At 30.6% G+C, this 15158-nt stretch overlaps 2 protein-coding genes across 5 annotated transcripts; one reads left to right on the top strand and one right to left on the bottom strand.

Moving 5' to 3' along the window:
* On the bottom strand, positions 1-3734 carry LOC127239449 (ubiquitin C-terminal hydrolase 13-like). 4 transcript variants are annotated; one of them, XM_051257611.1, is made up of 12 exons: positions 3611-3734; positions 3457-3538; positions 2785-2856; positions 2608-2696; positions 2446-2514; positions 2190-2347; positions 1718-1983; positions 1388-1606; positions 1055-1170; positions 585-635; positions 450-500; positions 45-141 (listed from the first exon to the last, which is right to left on the bottom strand). In XM_051257611.1, the coding sequence occupies exons 1-9, from the start codon at positions 3661-3663 to the stop codon at positions 1153-1155; spliced, it is 1026 nt and encodes a 341-aa protein (XP_051113568.1). In that variant the 5' UTR covers positions 3664-3734; the 3' UTR covers positions 45-141; positions 450-500; positions 585-635; positions 1055-1152. The 4 variants fall into 4 exon arrangements, with proteins under 4 accessions (XP_051113565.1, XP_051113566.1, XP_051113567.1 ...); XM_051257608.1 differs by lacking the exon at positions 1055-1170 and having other exon boundaries at positions 1-141; positions 392-500; XM_051257609.1 differs by lacking the exons at positions 585-635; positions 1055-1170 and having other exon boundaries at positions 1-141; positions 392-500.
* Positions 3735-6035: 2301 nt separating this feature from the next.
* Positions 6036-13397, top strand: LOC127239278 (ubiquitin C-terminal hydrolase 13-like). The gene is made up of 22 exons (XM_051257351.1): positions 6036-6083; positions 6175-6235; positions 6746-6872; positions 6971-7128; positions 7316-7581; positions 7667-7885; positions 7980-8088; positions 8210-8325; positions 8535-8633; positions 9045-9154; positions 9270-9347; positions 9521-9596; positions 9674-9805; positions 9905-9973; positions 10066-10185; positions 10633-10755; positions 10894-10965; positions 11046-11134; positions 11227-11335; positions 11553-11621; positions 11709-11819; positions 13302-13397. Exons 1-22 carry the CDS (start codon positions 6036-6038, stop codon positions 13320-13322), a joined length of 2382 nt encoding a protein of 793 aa, XP_051113308.1. The 3' UTR covers positions 13323-13397.
* Positions 13398-15158: the final 1761 nt, after the last annotated feature.

The raw sequence follows: 15158 nt of genomic DNA, 5'->3' as shown, positions 1-15158 counted from the left end.
CACCATTCATTCATCCATGCATCCTCCAATTGAATATCTTCATGAGCTTCTCCAATGGGTTAGTATACAAACTAAAGCTTTGTTTTATAGCCACATTGATTGCCGACCTACGAAGGGTTGTGATGTATAAATAGGGTATTTCTGCACAAAAAATATACAATGAAACAAATGTTAGTTCATGCTTGTTCTAGTGTGGAAAAAAAAACATGGAATAAAGAACAAAATAGTAGTTTACCATGTGTTATTCTTTATATCTCATCCTAGTATTATAAACACAGTTTTTTTAAAGAACATACAGAAATCTTTCTTTGTTCATGTATTTTTCTTTGTTTTGTGTCCTTTTTCGACCAACAGATATAGGTGATAAGTATCAATCGATAAGAAAACATACTTGGATAATATGCCGATATTGAAAATATGCGGGAGCATTCGAACAGTGAAAGCCAAACCTTGTGCGCACTTTAAGTGGCTTTTGAAAGCTAATAATATCCCCATTCCTCCTGAGATTTTAATGCAAAAAGAATCATCAAAATGAAATGTCTATAGTTTACACATACGGCAATGTTCTTGTGAATGCTGTATACCTGGCTAGATCTAAATAAAAGTATCATGACGGTAGTCTCAAATCTTATCTCCTGACATACCAAACAGTAAAGTGAAAATATATGTACCACTTATAATATACACAAATTTTATTCAAAATACAGGGCATCATCAGCTACAGATTACAGAAGTATTAAGTTTGAAATTTGATTTGTTAAATGGCTTCCCCGTGAATTTTCTTAGTAATTTTAGACCCTAACTCTCACTTCCATCCGTCGTGAGGTAAGTTTGGGCTTAACTTAGGTTGGGGCCTAGGCTAATTGGATTGGGCCCAATGGTTAGATTAATTTGGACACGCCGCGGCATCCCCATGCTGCCTTATTACATTAGGCGGGGCGGTGAAAAACAAGAAAAAAAAATTTGTTATAACATGATCCAAGTTGATTAATTAAAACTTTGGTAAACTGTGTCAACGCAATATATGAACAATGAATTGAATTGAACTACCCACCTACAAACCAAAGCGATCGGCACGATATTTGTTATCATTATCCATATGTTCAACCTCAATAAACTTATCAAGTGAAGCATAAACACCATAACAACCCTTCACATCCAGTTGAAGATCTGCCGCATAGAAGTCATAAAATCAAAAAGAAATATATATTGCCAAAGAATGTAATATCTTATCCAATAAATAAAAAATTCCATAAAATGACTCCATTCTACTTGATGTATAGTAGACATTGATGCATAGATTGTAGTACTTAAGGTGTCCTTCAAATAATTGTCTCAAAGCGATTTTTGTCCAATTCATATTATAATTTTTCTATTTTCTACGCACCGTCATAGATTCTTCAAGTGCTTCACATAGCAGACGACTCATTTCTTGCACGTCATGTTGTACAAAAGCATCACATTGATCCCAACCAAAGGATCTTGTCAGCTCATTTGTTGCAACGCTACTCTCACTATGTTGAAGATTATAAAATAATCTCTGGAGAGCTAGGGGAATATTTTCCTTTGGCTCATCGTTATGATTGGTAGGCATTTGATATACCACCTAACAAAAATCAAAACTATCAGTCTCATTTCTTAAATTTGAAATACATAAAGTGAGATGCATATATGATATATATATGTATGCATTTGTCCTTTGGAAGTAATAATTCACCTTTCGAAAATATGAAATATAATACAATGTTTGCAAGAGGGAGTTCAAATAGCATGTTGCTCCTTGGTTCTTTAATCCCACAAACTCAATTTCCTTCTTTTGAGAGTTTGGCCAACGTTTTGTCACTCCGTAGCTTATTATCTCCACTTCGATAGAGCATGCATCACCAATTGTATATCCAAAGTATGCACCGCAAAATACTTCAAACGGCATAAAACATGAAAACCCATGGTGATTGTCTTTGGCATTAATGTGATGGCATGATACTGCAATGTCAAAAGTTTCATCCATAATAATAATAATAATAATAATAATAAAAGGATGTTTGCTCATCATTTCATCCATGAAATAATAATAATAATAATAATAATAATAATAATAATAATAAAGGACGCTTGCTCATCGTTTGATGCATGCTACACTTTCTTTAGTAAGGTGATTGAATATCAAAAGATAAAATGAGTTGTGGTACCTTTTTGGAAATTCAAAGTTGTTGTGAATTGATTAATAATAGTCAATTTGTATTCCACGTAAATGCTCCAACCAAATGGTAAAGAAGCAGCATTGACAACTTTTATATATAATGATACATCATTATCGCCTTGCCCCATTCGTCGAAGAAAGATCCGCCTAGCAAGCAAACAAAGAGTAAATTATTAAAATTTCCCATTTAATATTATGATGGAAACCATAATGCGACACATAAATTCATCAAATGGAGAGATTACCATTTAGAATCACCTAGTACGTACACACTAGAATAAACCTCGTAAAAATCAATACTTTGATGAACATATCTGCCAAAAGATGGATAGAAATCATTAGTTAAACTACTTTGAAATTAGTGGACTTATTTCCAAACTAAGAAAAGAAATATAACAAAATGATACCTTATTTTTTCATTCGCAGGATCATAAACTTTGAAGAACAATAAAATATCATCTGTTGTTATACAAGGGGGAGACACAAGGCACGAATCCTAGATAATATAATAGAAACTCATTATTCATGTGATGAAAATGAATGGTCTTGGTGACACATTTTTTGTATTTAAAATGAATTATTACCTGTCCAAATTCCACTTTTAAGAATAATTTTAAGGGGCCATGTATGCCATGTAAATCTTTTAAAGCCCCAACCTACAATCATATAAAAAGTTAAAGCATAACTATCGTAAGAAAAACAGATAAAATAGCCAATTTATATTATGAACCATCGGAACTTAAAAAAAAAAAAAAAAGAAAAATTGTTGGAGGCCCGACACACTCCCCCACAATACCGCCTACCCTTTCAAATTATTCATTTTCCTCCTAGCCCAAGACCCATTTGGGATGCAATCGGGGGCAATTTCTGTTCAGGACCCGTCCCGGCCCAAGTGTTGGCCCAAGTGTTATAGGACAAGTTCGCATCCAAAAAATGTTACCCGGAACCGTCACGGCCCAATTAGTTCACATCCAATATTTTAAAATTTTAAACCCTGATAGGTCAAGCTAGTTATGGATTTGATACCCAAACTTGCTTAACCCAAATAAGCTTAAATTAATAATTTTAAAAATTAATATCATATATATATTTTTTTATTATTATTGAATATTCAAGATTTGAATTTCCATTATATTATAATTATCTCTACTCCACCACCCCACCCCGCCCCCACCCAAAGGCTCTACCCACTCTCAAAACGTAATTTTGATTTTCCCCCAAACCAAATCATTCATTGATTCACGTATTCATTTTACCCATGGCCTAAGGCGTTTTTCCGATCGATCCCCAACTGCTCTCCTTCCCTTTTTCCTTTTCCTTTTCCTTTGCCTTTTCTTGCTGCCGACAAAAACATCGATCAGAAAACACACACCAAAACAGACAACTCTTAAAAATGTAAATCGAACTTACATTCCTCGGATTGACGGAATCCATTGCGGTCTGAAATCGGAATACCAATACATCCTCAGAAACAGAAAACAGAGCAAGCGATACTTACGAGAATTAGATCTGTGATTGGGTTTAGAGAGTGCATCGCATCATCATTTTCTCAAATTTATAGCCACGGGGGATTGCGTTATTTTACCCTTTTTTTTTTTTTTTTTAAATTTCTACATCTAATTACAAATATGGCCCTATATTGCTTTATAGTTACAAGTTTCGTTTACTTAACAATTATTTTAGTGGGTTTATGTAATCCTTTTATATAATCCTTAATATTGACGCATTTATTATACACACAAAATTTATAATTAAAAATATATCAGTGAGAATAATAATTATTTAATAAAAATAATTTTAAATTAAAATTAAGATAATTAATTAATATAATTAAAATTAAAAAATTATAAATTTAAAATTATATTAAAGTCTATAATATTTTTTTTTAAAAAAAATGACAAAATAAATGAAAAAATGGAAAGGTGAATAGAAGAAATAATATTGACTCCATTACTATATAAGATTCATTGTAATTTTCATTTATGTTATTGTAATAAATTTATACTTTATATATAGGGAGTAACAAAATTAATTTGAATTTCTAAAAACTAATTTCTAAGTTTGACTAATTAAATGTAGTTACCTTTTTAATATGCAATTATAAAATTATTGAGTTTGTTTGAATTTTTTTTAGATACAATGAATCAGTGTTAATATAAAAATAATATTTTGTGTTAAATTATTAATTTTTATAAGAAAAAAATATAAATATTAGTTTGGTTCTCTGAGATGAAATAATTTTTTGTGTGTGATAATGAAAAATTATATAAAAAATTATCTAAATTATATTATTTTAGTTTAAATATTTGACTTTTTGGCTTATTACAATGATTTTCTACGTTTTATAAAACGTTTTAACATTTCTTTTTTTGACTTTTTGACATTTGTATAAAATATTTTGTATTTTTTTTTTATTTTTGAAAAATTCCAATTGAAAATTGATGTTGGGAGAATAAACCGATAGAGTATACTGAAAAATTTTCAAAAATTAAATCAAATATTTATTTTTTAATTATCATATTACTTTAAAATTTAATTTATATTCAAAATATTACATTAATATATATTTATAATATATCAAATAACTATTTCAATTTAAAATCTTATTATTCAAATTTAAAACCATAACCAAAGCCCAAATCACGTGTAAACACACACATAAATATTTGAAAAAATATATTTATTACTTTTCTTTTTCTGACCGATTAGTTTCATATTCAAACAATTAATTTTTATTTCATGTGTACAGAATTAGATGATTCCAATGACCACATAATTTTTATACCATTAAAAAAATATTTTTAATGGTAACTACATTATAAATTTTAATTATAAAAAAATATTTAATATATTAATTAATAATTGTAAATTAAAAGGTAAGTATGCCTTTGTTTTATTTTTTATTTTTTATTTTAAACCATAAACTCTACTGTTCAATTATAAAAGTTTTCAATAAAAATATATAATTTTATTTTATGAAATATTACATAAAAATACTATTTTAATTAAAACTCAAATAAAAAGAATAAATTTCAAATCAAAACCAAACAAACCATCACTTATATTTAAGAAATTCTAAATTAATTTTATTATTTCTTTTATAAAATATCAATTTATTACAATAATATAAATAAAATAATTTGATATATCCTCAAAATAACAGAGGCAATATTCATACCATTCTAAAATATTACAAATAATACTAATATAAATTAGCCAATAAAAAAGAAAAGAAAAAGAAGATATGATATAATTTGTTTACTTAGGGTGTGTTCGTTTAGGGGTTTAAATTTTGAGTTGAGATTTGAATAGCAAAAAATTTGAATTATAATAGTTGTATGATATGATATAAATACGTGTTGACGTAATATTTTGAATGTAAAATTAATTTTTAGTATAATATAAAAAATAAAAATGGGTGCTTATTTGATATTTTCGAAGAGAAAAAAAATTGATGAACAATAGAATTTGGGGGATTTCACCCAATCGAACACACCTTTAGTGAATTTTTCGGGTTTTGATTTTAAATTTTTGTTTAAACAATATGTTGTGAATTTAACGTGGTATTTTATGAGAGAAAATATTGTATTTTTATTTTTTTTATAGACACGTAATATAATTACATAAATATACGGCAAAAGTTAGTAACGCATATGTCGAATCCAGCTAGGATTGTTCTTTAGCACAGTCGTCGTCACGCATTTAAGTGTCAGTTTCGTAAACCCATCCCCCGTGCTTTAAAATCCTAGTCGTCGAGTATTCTTGTAAATCTCGCTCCGTCAGATTGCATTCTTAAAGAGCTCTATTTGCATTCGCGTTCCGATTTCAGACTGCAATGGATTCCGGCAACCGCAACACTGTGCCTATCATCAACCTGAGGAATGTAAGTTTCATGTGTAGATGCGTATTTACTTGTGTGTCAATTTTTGCGACTTTTCTGATCTGTAATATGTGTATGTATATATATATGATAGCAAGAAAAGGAAATGGGGAGCACTTCATGTCGATCCGGCGAAACACCTCAACCCGTGGAAGGTAAAATGAATGGTGTGAACGGGTGGGAGCGGGGTGGGGGTGTGGGTGTTGGATTGATTAGTACAAAGGAAATTTAATTTGCCGATTTTTTCGTCTTTTCGTGTCTTGATTTGGAATCGGAAGAAATTTGTATGACTAATCTGAAACAACAAAACAAACCGAAGTGCTTGGTGCAATGATGTCCGACATTTTTGCTATTCGAGGTCATTTAGGACCTTGAATTGACGTATCTCTATTTTCAGGGATTTATTTTTTAAAATTTGCAAATAACCCTTTCGGGTTAGGTATCTGAATTAGCATTAGATTACTTTATTTTCGGGTTTTGATGAAAAATATGACAACAAGTAACATAGTTTATTTTTTGTAAGAATAACTAAAATCGACCAGGCTTTGCCGTAGAATTCATATGCTTGTAAAACTATTAATGTAGATATTTAAACATTATAATGTGCATTTCTTGAAATTTTTCTTCATTTCTCATTTTGTTTTTGTTTTTGCCATTTTCACTAGAAGTTTTTGAAGAAGAAATTGCAACATATCCTATGTACGGCAAGTTTATTTGGAGGCATGAAAATGTCTCTAGATTGAGCTCTAAAGTGGTGCACTCTCGTGTGTACGTACTAGGTGATTCTAAATGGTAAGCTCTCTATTTGATAAATTTATGTGTTGCTTTATGGTTTCCATCATAATAGTAAATGGGAAATTTTAATAATTTACTCTTTATTTGCTTGCTAGGCGGATCTTTCTTCAACGAATGGGGCAAGGTGATAATGATGTATCATTGTATATAAAAGTTGCCAATGCTGCTTCTTTACCATTTGGTTGGACCATCTACGTGGAATACAAATTAACTATTATTAATCAATTCACAACAAATTTGAATTTCCAAAAAGGTATCACAACTCATTTTATCTTTTGATATTCAATCATCTTACTAAAGAAAGTTTAGTATGCATGAAACCATGAGCAAACATCCTTTATCCAAAAGTCAACAATATTATTATTATTATTATTATTATTATTATTATTATTATTATTATTATTATTATTATTTCATAGATAAAATTTTTGACATTGCAGCATCATGCCATCACTTTAATGCCAAAGACAATCACCATGGGTTTTCATGTTTTATGCCGCTTGAAGTATTTCGCGGTGCATACTTTGGATACACAATTGGTGATGCATGCTCTATTGAGGTGGAGATAATAAGCTACGGAGTGACAAAACCTTGGCCAAACTCTCAAAAGAAGGAAATTGAGTTTGTGGGATTAAAGAACCAAGGAGCAACATGCTATTTGAACTCCCTCTTGCAAACATTGTATTATATTTCATATTTTCGAAAGGTGAATTATATATATATCATATATGCATCTCACTTTATGTATTTCAAATTTAAGAAATGAGACTGATAGTTTTGATTTTTGTTAGGTGGTATATCAAATGCCTACCAATCATAACGATGAGCCAAAGGAAAATATTCCCCTAGCTCTCCAGAGATTATTTTATAATCTTCAACATAGTGAGAGTAGCGTTGCAACAAATGAGCTGACAAGATCCTTTGGTTGGGATCAATCCGATGCTTTTGTACAACATGATGTGCAAGAAATGAATCGTCTGCTATGTGAAGCACTTGAAGAATCTATGAAGGTGCGTAGAAAATAGAAAATTATAATATGTATTGGACAAAAAGTCTTTGAATATGTTTATAAACATTCTATTAATACATTTATTACTGGTATAGGGAACGGCGATGGATGGTGCTTTAAGACAATTATTTGAAGGACACCATAAGTACTACATTGAATGCATCAATGTTGACTATACATCAAGTAGAACGGAGTCATTTTATGGTACTTTTTATTAATTGGATAAGATATTACATTCTTTGGCAATATATATCTCACCACCCCGGAGCATATAGATCCTCCCGATCAATCATTTTTTTCTGAATATAAAACACCTATGTGGCAGATCTCCAACTTGATGTGAAGGGTTGTCGTGATGTTTATGCTTCACTTGATAAGTTTATTGAAGTTGAACATCTAGACAACGACAACAAATATCATGCTGGTCACTTTGGTTTGCAGGTGAGTACTTCAATTCAATTAAGTGCTCATATATTCATTAACACGTATTAAGTTCTAATTTATTAATTTGGATCATTTTATAGTAAAATCTTATGAATTTTGATGTTCTTTTTGTAATTTTTGTGGCATGCTAAACGCTTTTCTTATATTTAATATATTTCATAATTTTCTTAAACGACAATATTGGTTTGATGATCTTCATACTTTAGGATGCTCGGAAAGGAATCTTATTTATGGACTTCCCGCCTGTGCTTCAATTGCACTTGAAGAGATTTGAGTATGACATTGAACAAGGGATTTTTGTCAAGGTAACCCATTAATTGTTCATCCAAAGTATAAAACAACGAGAATGCATACACTTCCATAGACACGACACTTAGAAATTAAGAATGACAATTTTATTTTGTAGAGAGTCAAATTCATTGTTATGGCATGAAGTTATTGAGGTTACATATCGTTAGGATTGCAATCCTTACAGTAAAAACTGTTTGATCTTATATGGATTGTGAACTTTGTAATAAATAAGGATAGCACCAAGAATCCATTAATTACAATTCTAATTACAACCAAAATGAATCATAGTGAAAGTATTGGTTGTTTAATCTTTACATGTGGATGAATTTATGACTATGTTGTTTTACTTCTAAAGTTTATTTTGGTGTCCCATTAAGCCTTTCTTGTCTTATTCCTATTTCAACTCCTTGTGTTGATCTGCCTAGATAAATGACCGCTATGAGTTTCCCATTCAACTGGATTTGGACAAAGATAATGGGAAGTATTTGTCACCCGAGGCTGATAAAACGAAACGCAACCTTTATACTCTTCAAAGGTATTCATCTTTATATTATTTTATATTTGCAAACTAATGAAGTTATAATTACACTAAAATTATTAAGGAAATTCAATTGTGCTCAAACAATATTATGAAAATTTTCTATTTACAGTGTTTTGGTCCATTCTGGTGGCATTGATGGGGGGCACTATTACGTTTATATAAGACCAGACCTATCCAGCAATCACTGGTATGAATTTTAACTTTGGAGCTTTTACATTATAATGCATCTTATTTTTTGTAATATTTTATCAAGTCCTGGTAATGTAACGAGCATACTAGGATAAATTTTTATCATAAATTTAGTGTATTAACTTCTTTTGTTGGAATGTTCTCACATCAATTTATCATGAACTATTTTAGGTATAAATTTGATGATGAGAAAGTGTCTAGACAAGATGTTGACACAACCATAGAAGGGCTTTACGGCGGTGAACAAGTAGGTTTTTTTAGCATTATGTCATCTTCTCGTCATGAATACTAGGATAGTATCGTTTTTTTCCTTTGTCTCCGCAGGATGTCATGCCCTCATATTTTGGAATGAGTATGAAGAACTCAAATGCGTATATGCTAGTGTATATACGCGAGAGTGACAAGGAAAATATACTCTGTGCCGCTGATGAGAATGATATTGCCATGCCTCTTAGGGTTTGAACTAATCTAATCTCGTTACTTGCATTCATATATCACAATTTTTGTAGTAGCCAATAGTAAATATATTGTACTAATTAATATATGTATTTTTAGGAGAGGTTGAGGAGAGAAATTAAAGGGATGAAAGAAATTGCTGAGACTGATGCCCACACTGTTGTAAAGGTAATTTCTATGCTGGATAATTCTTTCATATTTTCCTCTTATTGATTTTAAGTTACATGTTTTTATATAAGAGAATGGTGTCCTATCTTCAGGTGGCAACTGATGAAGATATTTCAAACCAAATTGGAAGCGAGACATATTTTGATTTAGTCAATTTTGACAATGTTAGAGGCTTCCATGTATGGAGATTTATGCCACTCAACATCTTCAAGGTATATAAATGTTGAAATAATACACATCCTTTGTTTAATTTAAGTGTTTAGTGCTACAATGCTTTAAATATATTAGCAATCACCTTATTTAAAAGTAAATTATAAAAATTCATCTTGAAATTAATAGTGGGGGATATAATACAAGTAATTTGATTTTAAAATAGGTGAGAACACGTTGAAATTTTAATATGAGAATATTTATATTTTGGGTGCTAAAAAATGATATCTATAGTTATCATATGGAAATTCAGATATTTGAATGGTTAATAATATTTAGCACTTAAATTTCCTTAAAGGATATAAAGCGGAAGACATATATATATATATTTATGTGGAGTGTACTTTGGTGTAAACAACCCTATAAACTACCATAGTACACATTGTAGATAAGATACTAAGTTATTTCTATTAACATGTTAACATAATGCGGTGGTATTATGTTTACAGGATGTCGTGGCAAAAGACTTTGGTTTTCCATCCCAATACCTCCGTTATTGGATATGTGCTGAGCGCAATAATGGTTCTTGTCGCCCTCTCCGAGCATTGACATCTCATGACTCATCGCAAAGTGTAAATATCTATCACTTTTTTATGTCTTATAGCAAACTACTTCCACATTATTTTTATAATGATGTTTCAAAATATAACTATGGCGATTTCCTCTATTTTCCTATATTAGCCGTGCTTAACTTTACAATATCATTGTAGGTAGGGGATTTACATGATTTATATGGTATTCATGGTCCCTTAAAGTTATTCTTAGAGTTGGAGATTGGACCGGTAATGATTCATTGCAAATACAAACAACTGGTCTTTCTTTTTCATCACATGATTAATTTGACTTCTATATTCTTATTTAGGATTCATGCCTTGTGCCTCCGCCATCTATTACAACCGATGATATTCTGTTGTTCTTCAAAATTTATGATCCCGAGTATGAAAAGCTAAGGTAATCTTTTGTTATATTTCTTTTCTTGGTTTGGGAATAACTTTACCAAATTTAAATTAGTTAACTAATATTTTATTTGCATCTCTTGGTAGATATGCGGGAAGACTTTTTGTAAACCACTTCACTAAGCCGACGCATATCTTGACCAAATTAAATGAACTTGCTGGCCTTGATGCACACCAAAGTATTGAACTTTATGAGGTTTGTCTTCCCATGTTTATGGTACTCTCTATATTGGATACACTTCGGCTAAATGCAATGCAAGCAGAAAACATGTATTGCCCGTCTCTTTTTTTGTGTTGATGGTTGCTTTGATTTTTATATGAGATTAATTGCATTGTTAACTAAGTAGTCTATGCATTCATTTATAAATAGCAATAATTTTTTGAACCTTATCTTAAGCATTTTCCCAATTTAGGAAATAAGTCAGGAGCCTCACCTTATGTGCGAGCCCATCGACAAGGATTTGTCATTTATGTCTGGCGAGGTATGTTATAATAACAATGTCAAATATACTATTAATTTATTATAGGTACTTTTTTCCTAATAATTACTTTTTTGCTTGATATTACAGATTGGAAATGGAGATATTGTGTGCTTCCAGAAGTCCATTTCTCCTGAAATCATGGAATTGCTATCCTTGCCGGATATTCCTACATTTTTAAAATATCAACATATTATCCAAGTAAGTTTCCCTAATTTTAGTCATATTTTACATGTATAATGACTTGTTTTTCTCCGACCAATACTCTTGTCTATTAATAAGGTATATATATTTGCAATTGAATTGTTAAATTATCCCAATTAATGGTAGTGTTGTTTTTGTCATTTTAGGTAAATTTAAAATACCCACAAGTTCCCTCAAAGTTTACTTTCTTCTACTAAGAACTTCTTTTTACCCTCCTCCCTTTATGTTCTTGGAATTTCCACCTTCTTGATCATCTTTGGATTAGTTCTTATTTTTCATCTACTTATAAGGAATTCTATTAGATGTTGGTTGTGGGTGCCTCATCATTATTTTGATTCTTATAAATCAATTATCATTTGAACAAATTTCATTGATAATATGGATATGATAGCACATTTCAACTTATGTATGACAATGTTCTTATTAATGTAGAAACTACCATATCTTTGTTGTCTTTTTTCCTAGATCTTATTTTAATATTTTCCTCGACTTTAATTCTCTTATGTAAGATTTTTATATAAATTGTGAGATGTGATGTATGAAACATCTCTTAGTAATAGGAAGTTTAGTATTCTATTTTCCTTAACCTTAAGAAAAAGTACACGTATAAGCATGAAACTTAGTAGTGAGACGCACAATTCCTATGGTATTCATAGTTACAAAACTTCCTCATTAGAATTTCTCTTTATAACTTCATGAAAAAATAGCTATTGATTCCTAGTTGGTCGTACATAAACAAGGATGAGATAGGCTAGGTTTGATCAGACCTCATATGACCCAAATACTTTTAAATAACCAATAACCTATTTTACCATGACTTAACAAAGACCCAACAGACTTGTGGACCTAAGGGTTTGGTGAAGAATTAGGTACATATAGATATATGTAGATAACATAGAATGGAAAGAATAAAATAGGTGGTGGTGGCAACGGTTGTCGTGTAGAATAAACAATTTGGGAAAAAAACAAAGAGAGAGAAAAAGAATAATGACTTGTCCATAAGACTTTGAACACTGACTTGACTATATCATTCACATACTTGATTAATGATCAACTGATATCTGAATAATTAGATCAAACCCTACAGTCTACAAGACCAATACTATCTATATAGAAGGATATTATTATCCTTGTCTATAGAGTAATGGTGTTATTACCTTTGAATTATTTCTTTAGTGGATGTTTTCTGTTTTATTAAGGGTTTATGTAGATTTTAAACTTTTGTATTTCTAGTTCCCATGAAAACTAATAATAGTTATGTTTTGTGGTTATGCTATTTATTGTTATAGTTCTCTAGAATTTTTATTTATGTTGGAAGTTAGAATTTAAGAAATTACAGCTAGGATAATGGTCATTGCAATTGTTATTTAAGAAGCATGTTATAAATGCTTTGTATAATTATTCGTATCATAGTCATAGTAAGTGTGAAATATTTTTCTGAATTAACTAAAGCTATACTACATGTCATACAATCTTCAGTACGATAATGGGGAAAAATGAGGTCATGAAAAATGGAAGGATGAATGTTTTTATCTGAGCAACACAATGAGAAGATTATCATTTATATCTATTCAATCTCAAGTTTGAGTTTGAGCATTTCTATGGAGTGGGCGACTTGCCTCCGGAAAGAGAGAACAACATTTTATTCTCATCGAAGAAGGTAAAATTGTTATATTGTTGCTTGAATTCTTTTTCATTCTTTTTACCTCATTATACGCCAACATTAATTTTATTTCTTTTTAACAAACTTTGAAGGTCGGAAACAACCTATGTTGTTGATAGAATAACGGGGAGATTGAAAGGAAAATTGATGAGTAGGACAATGAGAACAAATATGACAGACAATGAGGTACATTTCCCAAAGTGCGAGTGGCAGAGATTGCGAAAAACGGTTCCTAGTCAAACTTAGAAGTCTCCCAGTGTTTTTGAATGAGGCTTTATCATCAGACTTGGTCATTCTACGTCACATAGATGGTGAATGGTTTGCGAAATATTTCTCAAATGTGGATCTACCCATGTCTTTCTTGGTAAACAATATTCAAGAGATTTATCTTGTGTAACTTAAATCTAAAATAATAAATGGTAGATTTTTTGGAAATCTCCGGAATTTTATTGCTTTATGGTCAACACAGACGGCTCAACTTTCGGTAAACCAAGTCTAGCATAAGTTGGAGTAATTATTAGGGACCACTATGGGCGTTTTCTATTCATTATATTCAATCACATTGATTTTGATCAACTATAGCAAAAATCATTGTTGTTGTACTCATTCTTGAAGCTATTCTTTAGAGACAACATGCTCCTCTTCCAAAAAAAATTGTTGAATGTGACTTAAAAAATTACCTTTCATTGTATTCGATACTCAATTGTAAACATCTATAGATGTTGAATTTATCTCTGAAAAAGCATAATTCCTCAATGATAAGTTACTTTTCATTGTTTCCCAACACATTACATGAAGTGTAAATTGGGATATGCATATTTTTGAAAGAAATGGTTATAGGGGAAAAGTTTATCTATTTGTTTTATTGTAACTCCTAGAACTCTATTGTTATTACCTATGGATAAATTCTATTTCTACTTTCAAAAAAGAAAATTGAAAACTTTTTCTGTTTTGCTTTTGTAATTATAGTCTACTCTGACTCGATTAACGCAAAACCGTTGTTACTTTCAATTTGAGTTTCTTGAACATGAAAACACAAATTTGGTGATGGCTTAAATGGCTTTGAAATGAGTTGAGGTAATTGAAATGAGAATCTAAGAATGGAATTTTACCAATACATGACATTCTTAATTCTTAAAAAACATTGTGTATTGAATTAACAAAAAAGAGACAAGTTGATTAATAAAAAAATATTGAAAGCAAATATATATCACATTGCTACCATATCAAAGTTTAGACGTGTTTATATACAATTGTATTGTATAAATGAGCACAAGTGTGTGCTAAGAAAGCTACACAAATCCCGCCCACTCAAATGGACTGGATTTGATCTGGATTGGACTTGGCTTAAACTTGGACTTGGGCTTAGTTATGGGTCGAGGGCTTGATTCTTGATAGGCCTAGAGGCCCAAGGTTTTTTTTTGTTCCAATGGCCCGTGAATGAATCCCAAACCTCTTTTCTTAAGCCTACAAGACAAGCTCATTATGCATGCATTTGAATTCAAACCTTTGTAGTAATGATGGAAGTCATTTTGTCTTGAGCATTAACACTATCAATGAAGACTATATGGCCTCTTCTGGGGTGGGCAAAAAACTTGAATCGAACTGCTGAATCGCCGTATCGAACAGAATCGAATCGAATTTTTCTTTTATGTTTTTAAATTATATACATT

Source organism: Andrographis paniculata, unplaced genomic scaffold, assembly GCF_009805555.1.
Source record: "Andrographis paniculata isolate CXL003 unplaced genomic scaffold, ASM980555v1 Contig77END, whole genome shotgun sequence".
Classification (NCBI taxonomy): domain Eukaryota; kingdom Viridiplantae; phylum Streptophyta; class Magnoliopsida; order Lamiales; family Acanthaceae; genus Andrographis; species Andrographis paniculata.
The sequence above is the reverse complement of the archived record's forward strand: the minus strand, read 5'-3'. Positions and strand labels throughout refer to the sequence as shown.

Excerpts from the sequence above, each read along its gene's own strand:
- LOC127239278 (XM_051257351.1), top strand. The coding sequence starts at position 6,036 with ATGGATTCCGGCAACCGCAACACTGTGCCTATCATCAACCTGAGGAAT. Across the intron at positions 6,873-6,970 it reads GTACTAGGTGATTCTAAATG|GCGGATCTTTCTTCAACGAA; the intron begins GTAAGCTCTCTA and ends TTTGCTTGCTAG. Across the intron at positions 11,820-13,301 it reads AATATCAACATATTATCCAA|TACGATAATGGGGAAAAATG; the intron begins GTAAGTTTCCCT and ends TACAATCTTCAG.
- LOC127239449 (XM_051257608.1), bottom strand. The coding sequence starts at position 3,663 with ATGTATTGGTATTCCGATTTCAGACCGCAATGGATTCCGTCAATCCGA. Across the intron at positions 3,539-3,610 it reads ATTCCGTCAATCCGAGGAAT|CAAGAAAAGGCAAAGGAAAA; the intron begins GTAAGTTCGATT and ends TTTTGTCGGCAG. Across the intron at positions 1,607-1,717 it reads ATATTTCATATTTTCGAAAG|GTGGTATATCAAATGCCTAC; the intron begins GTGAATTATTAC and ends GATTTTTGTTAG.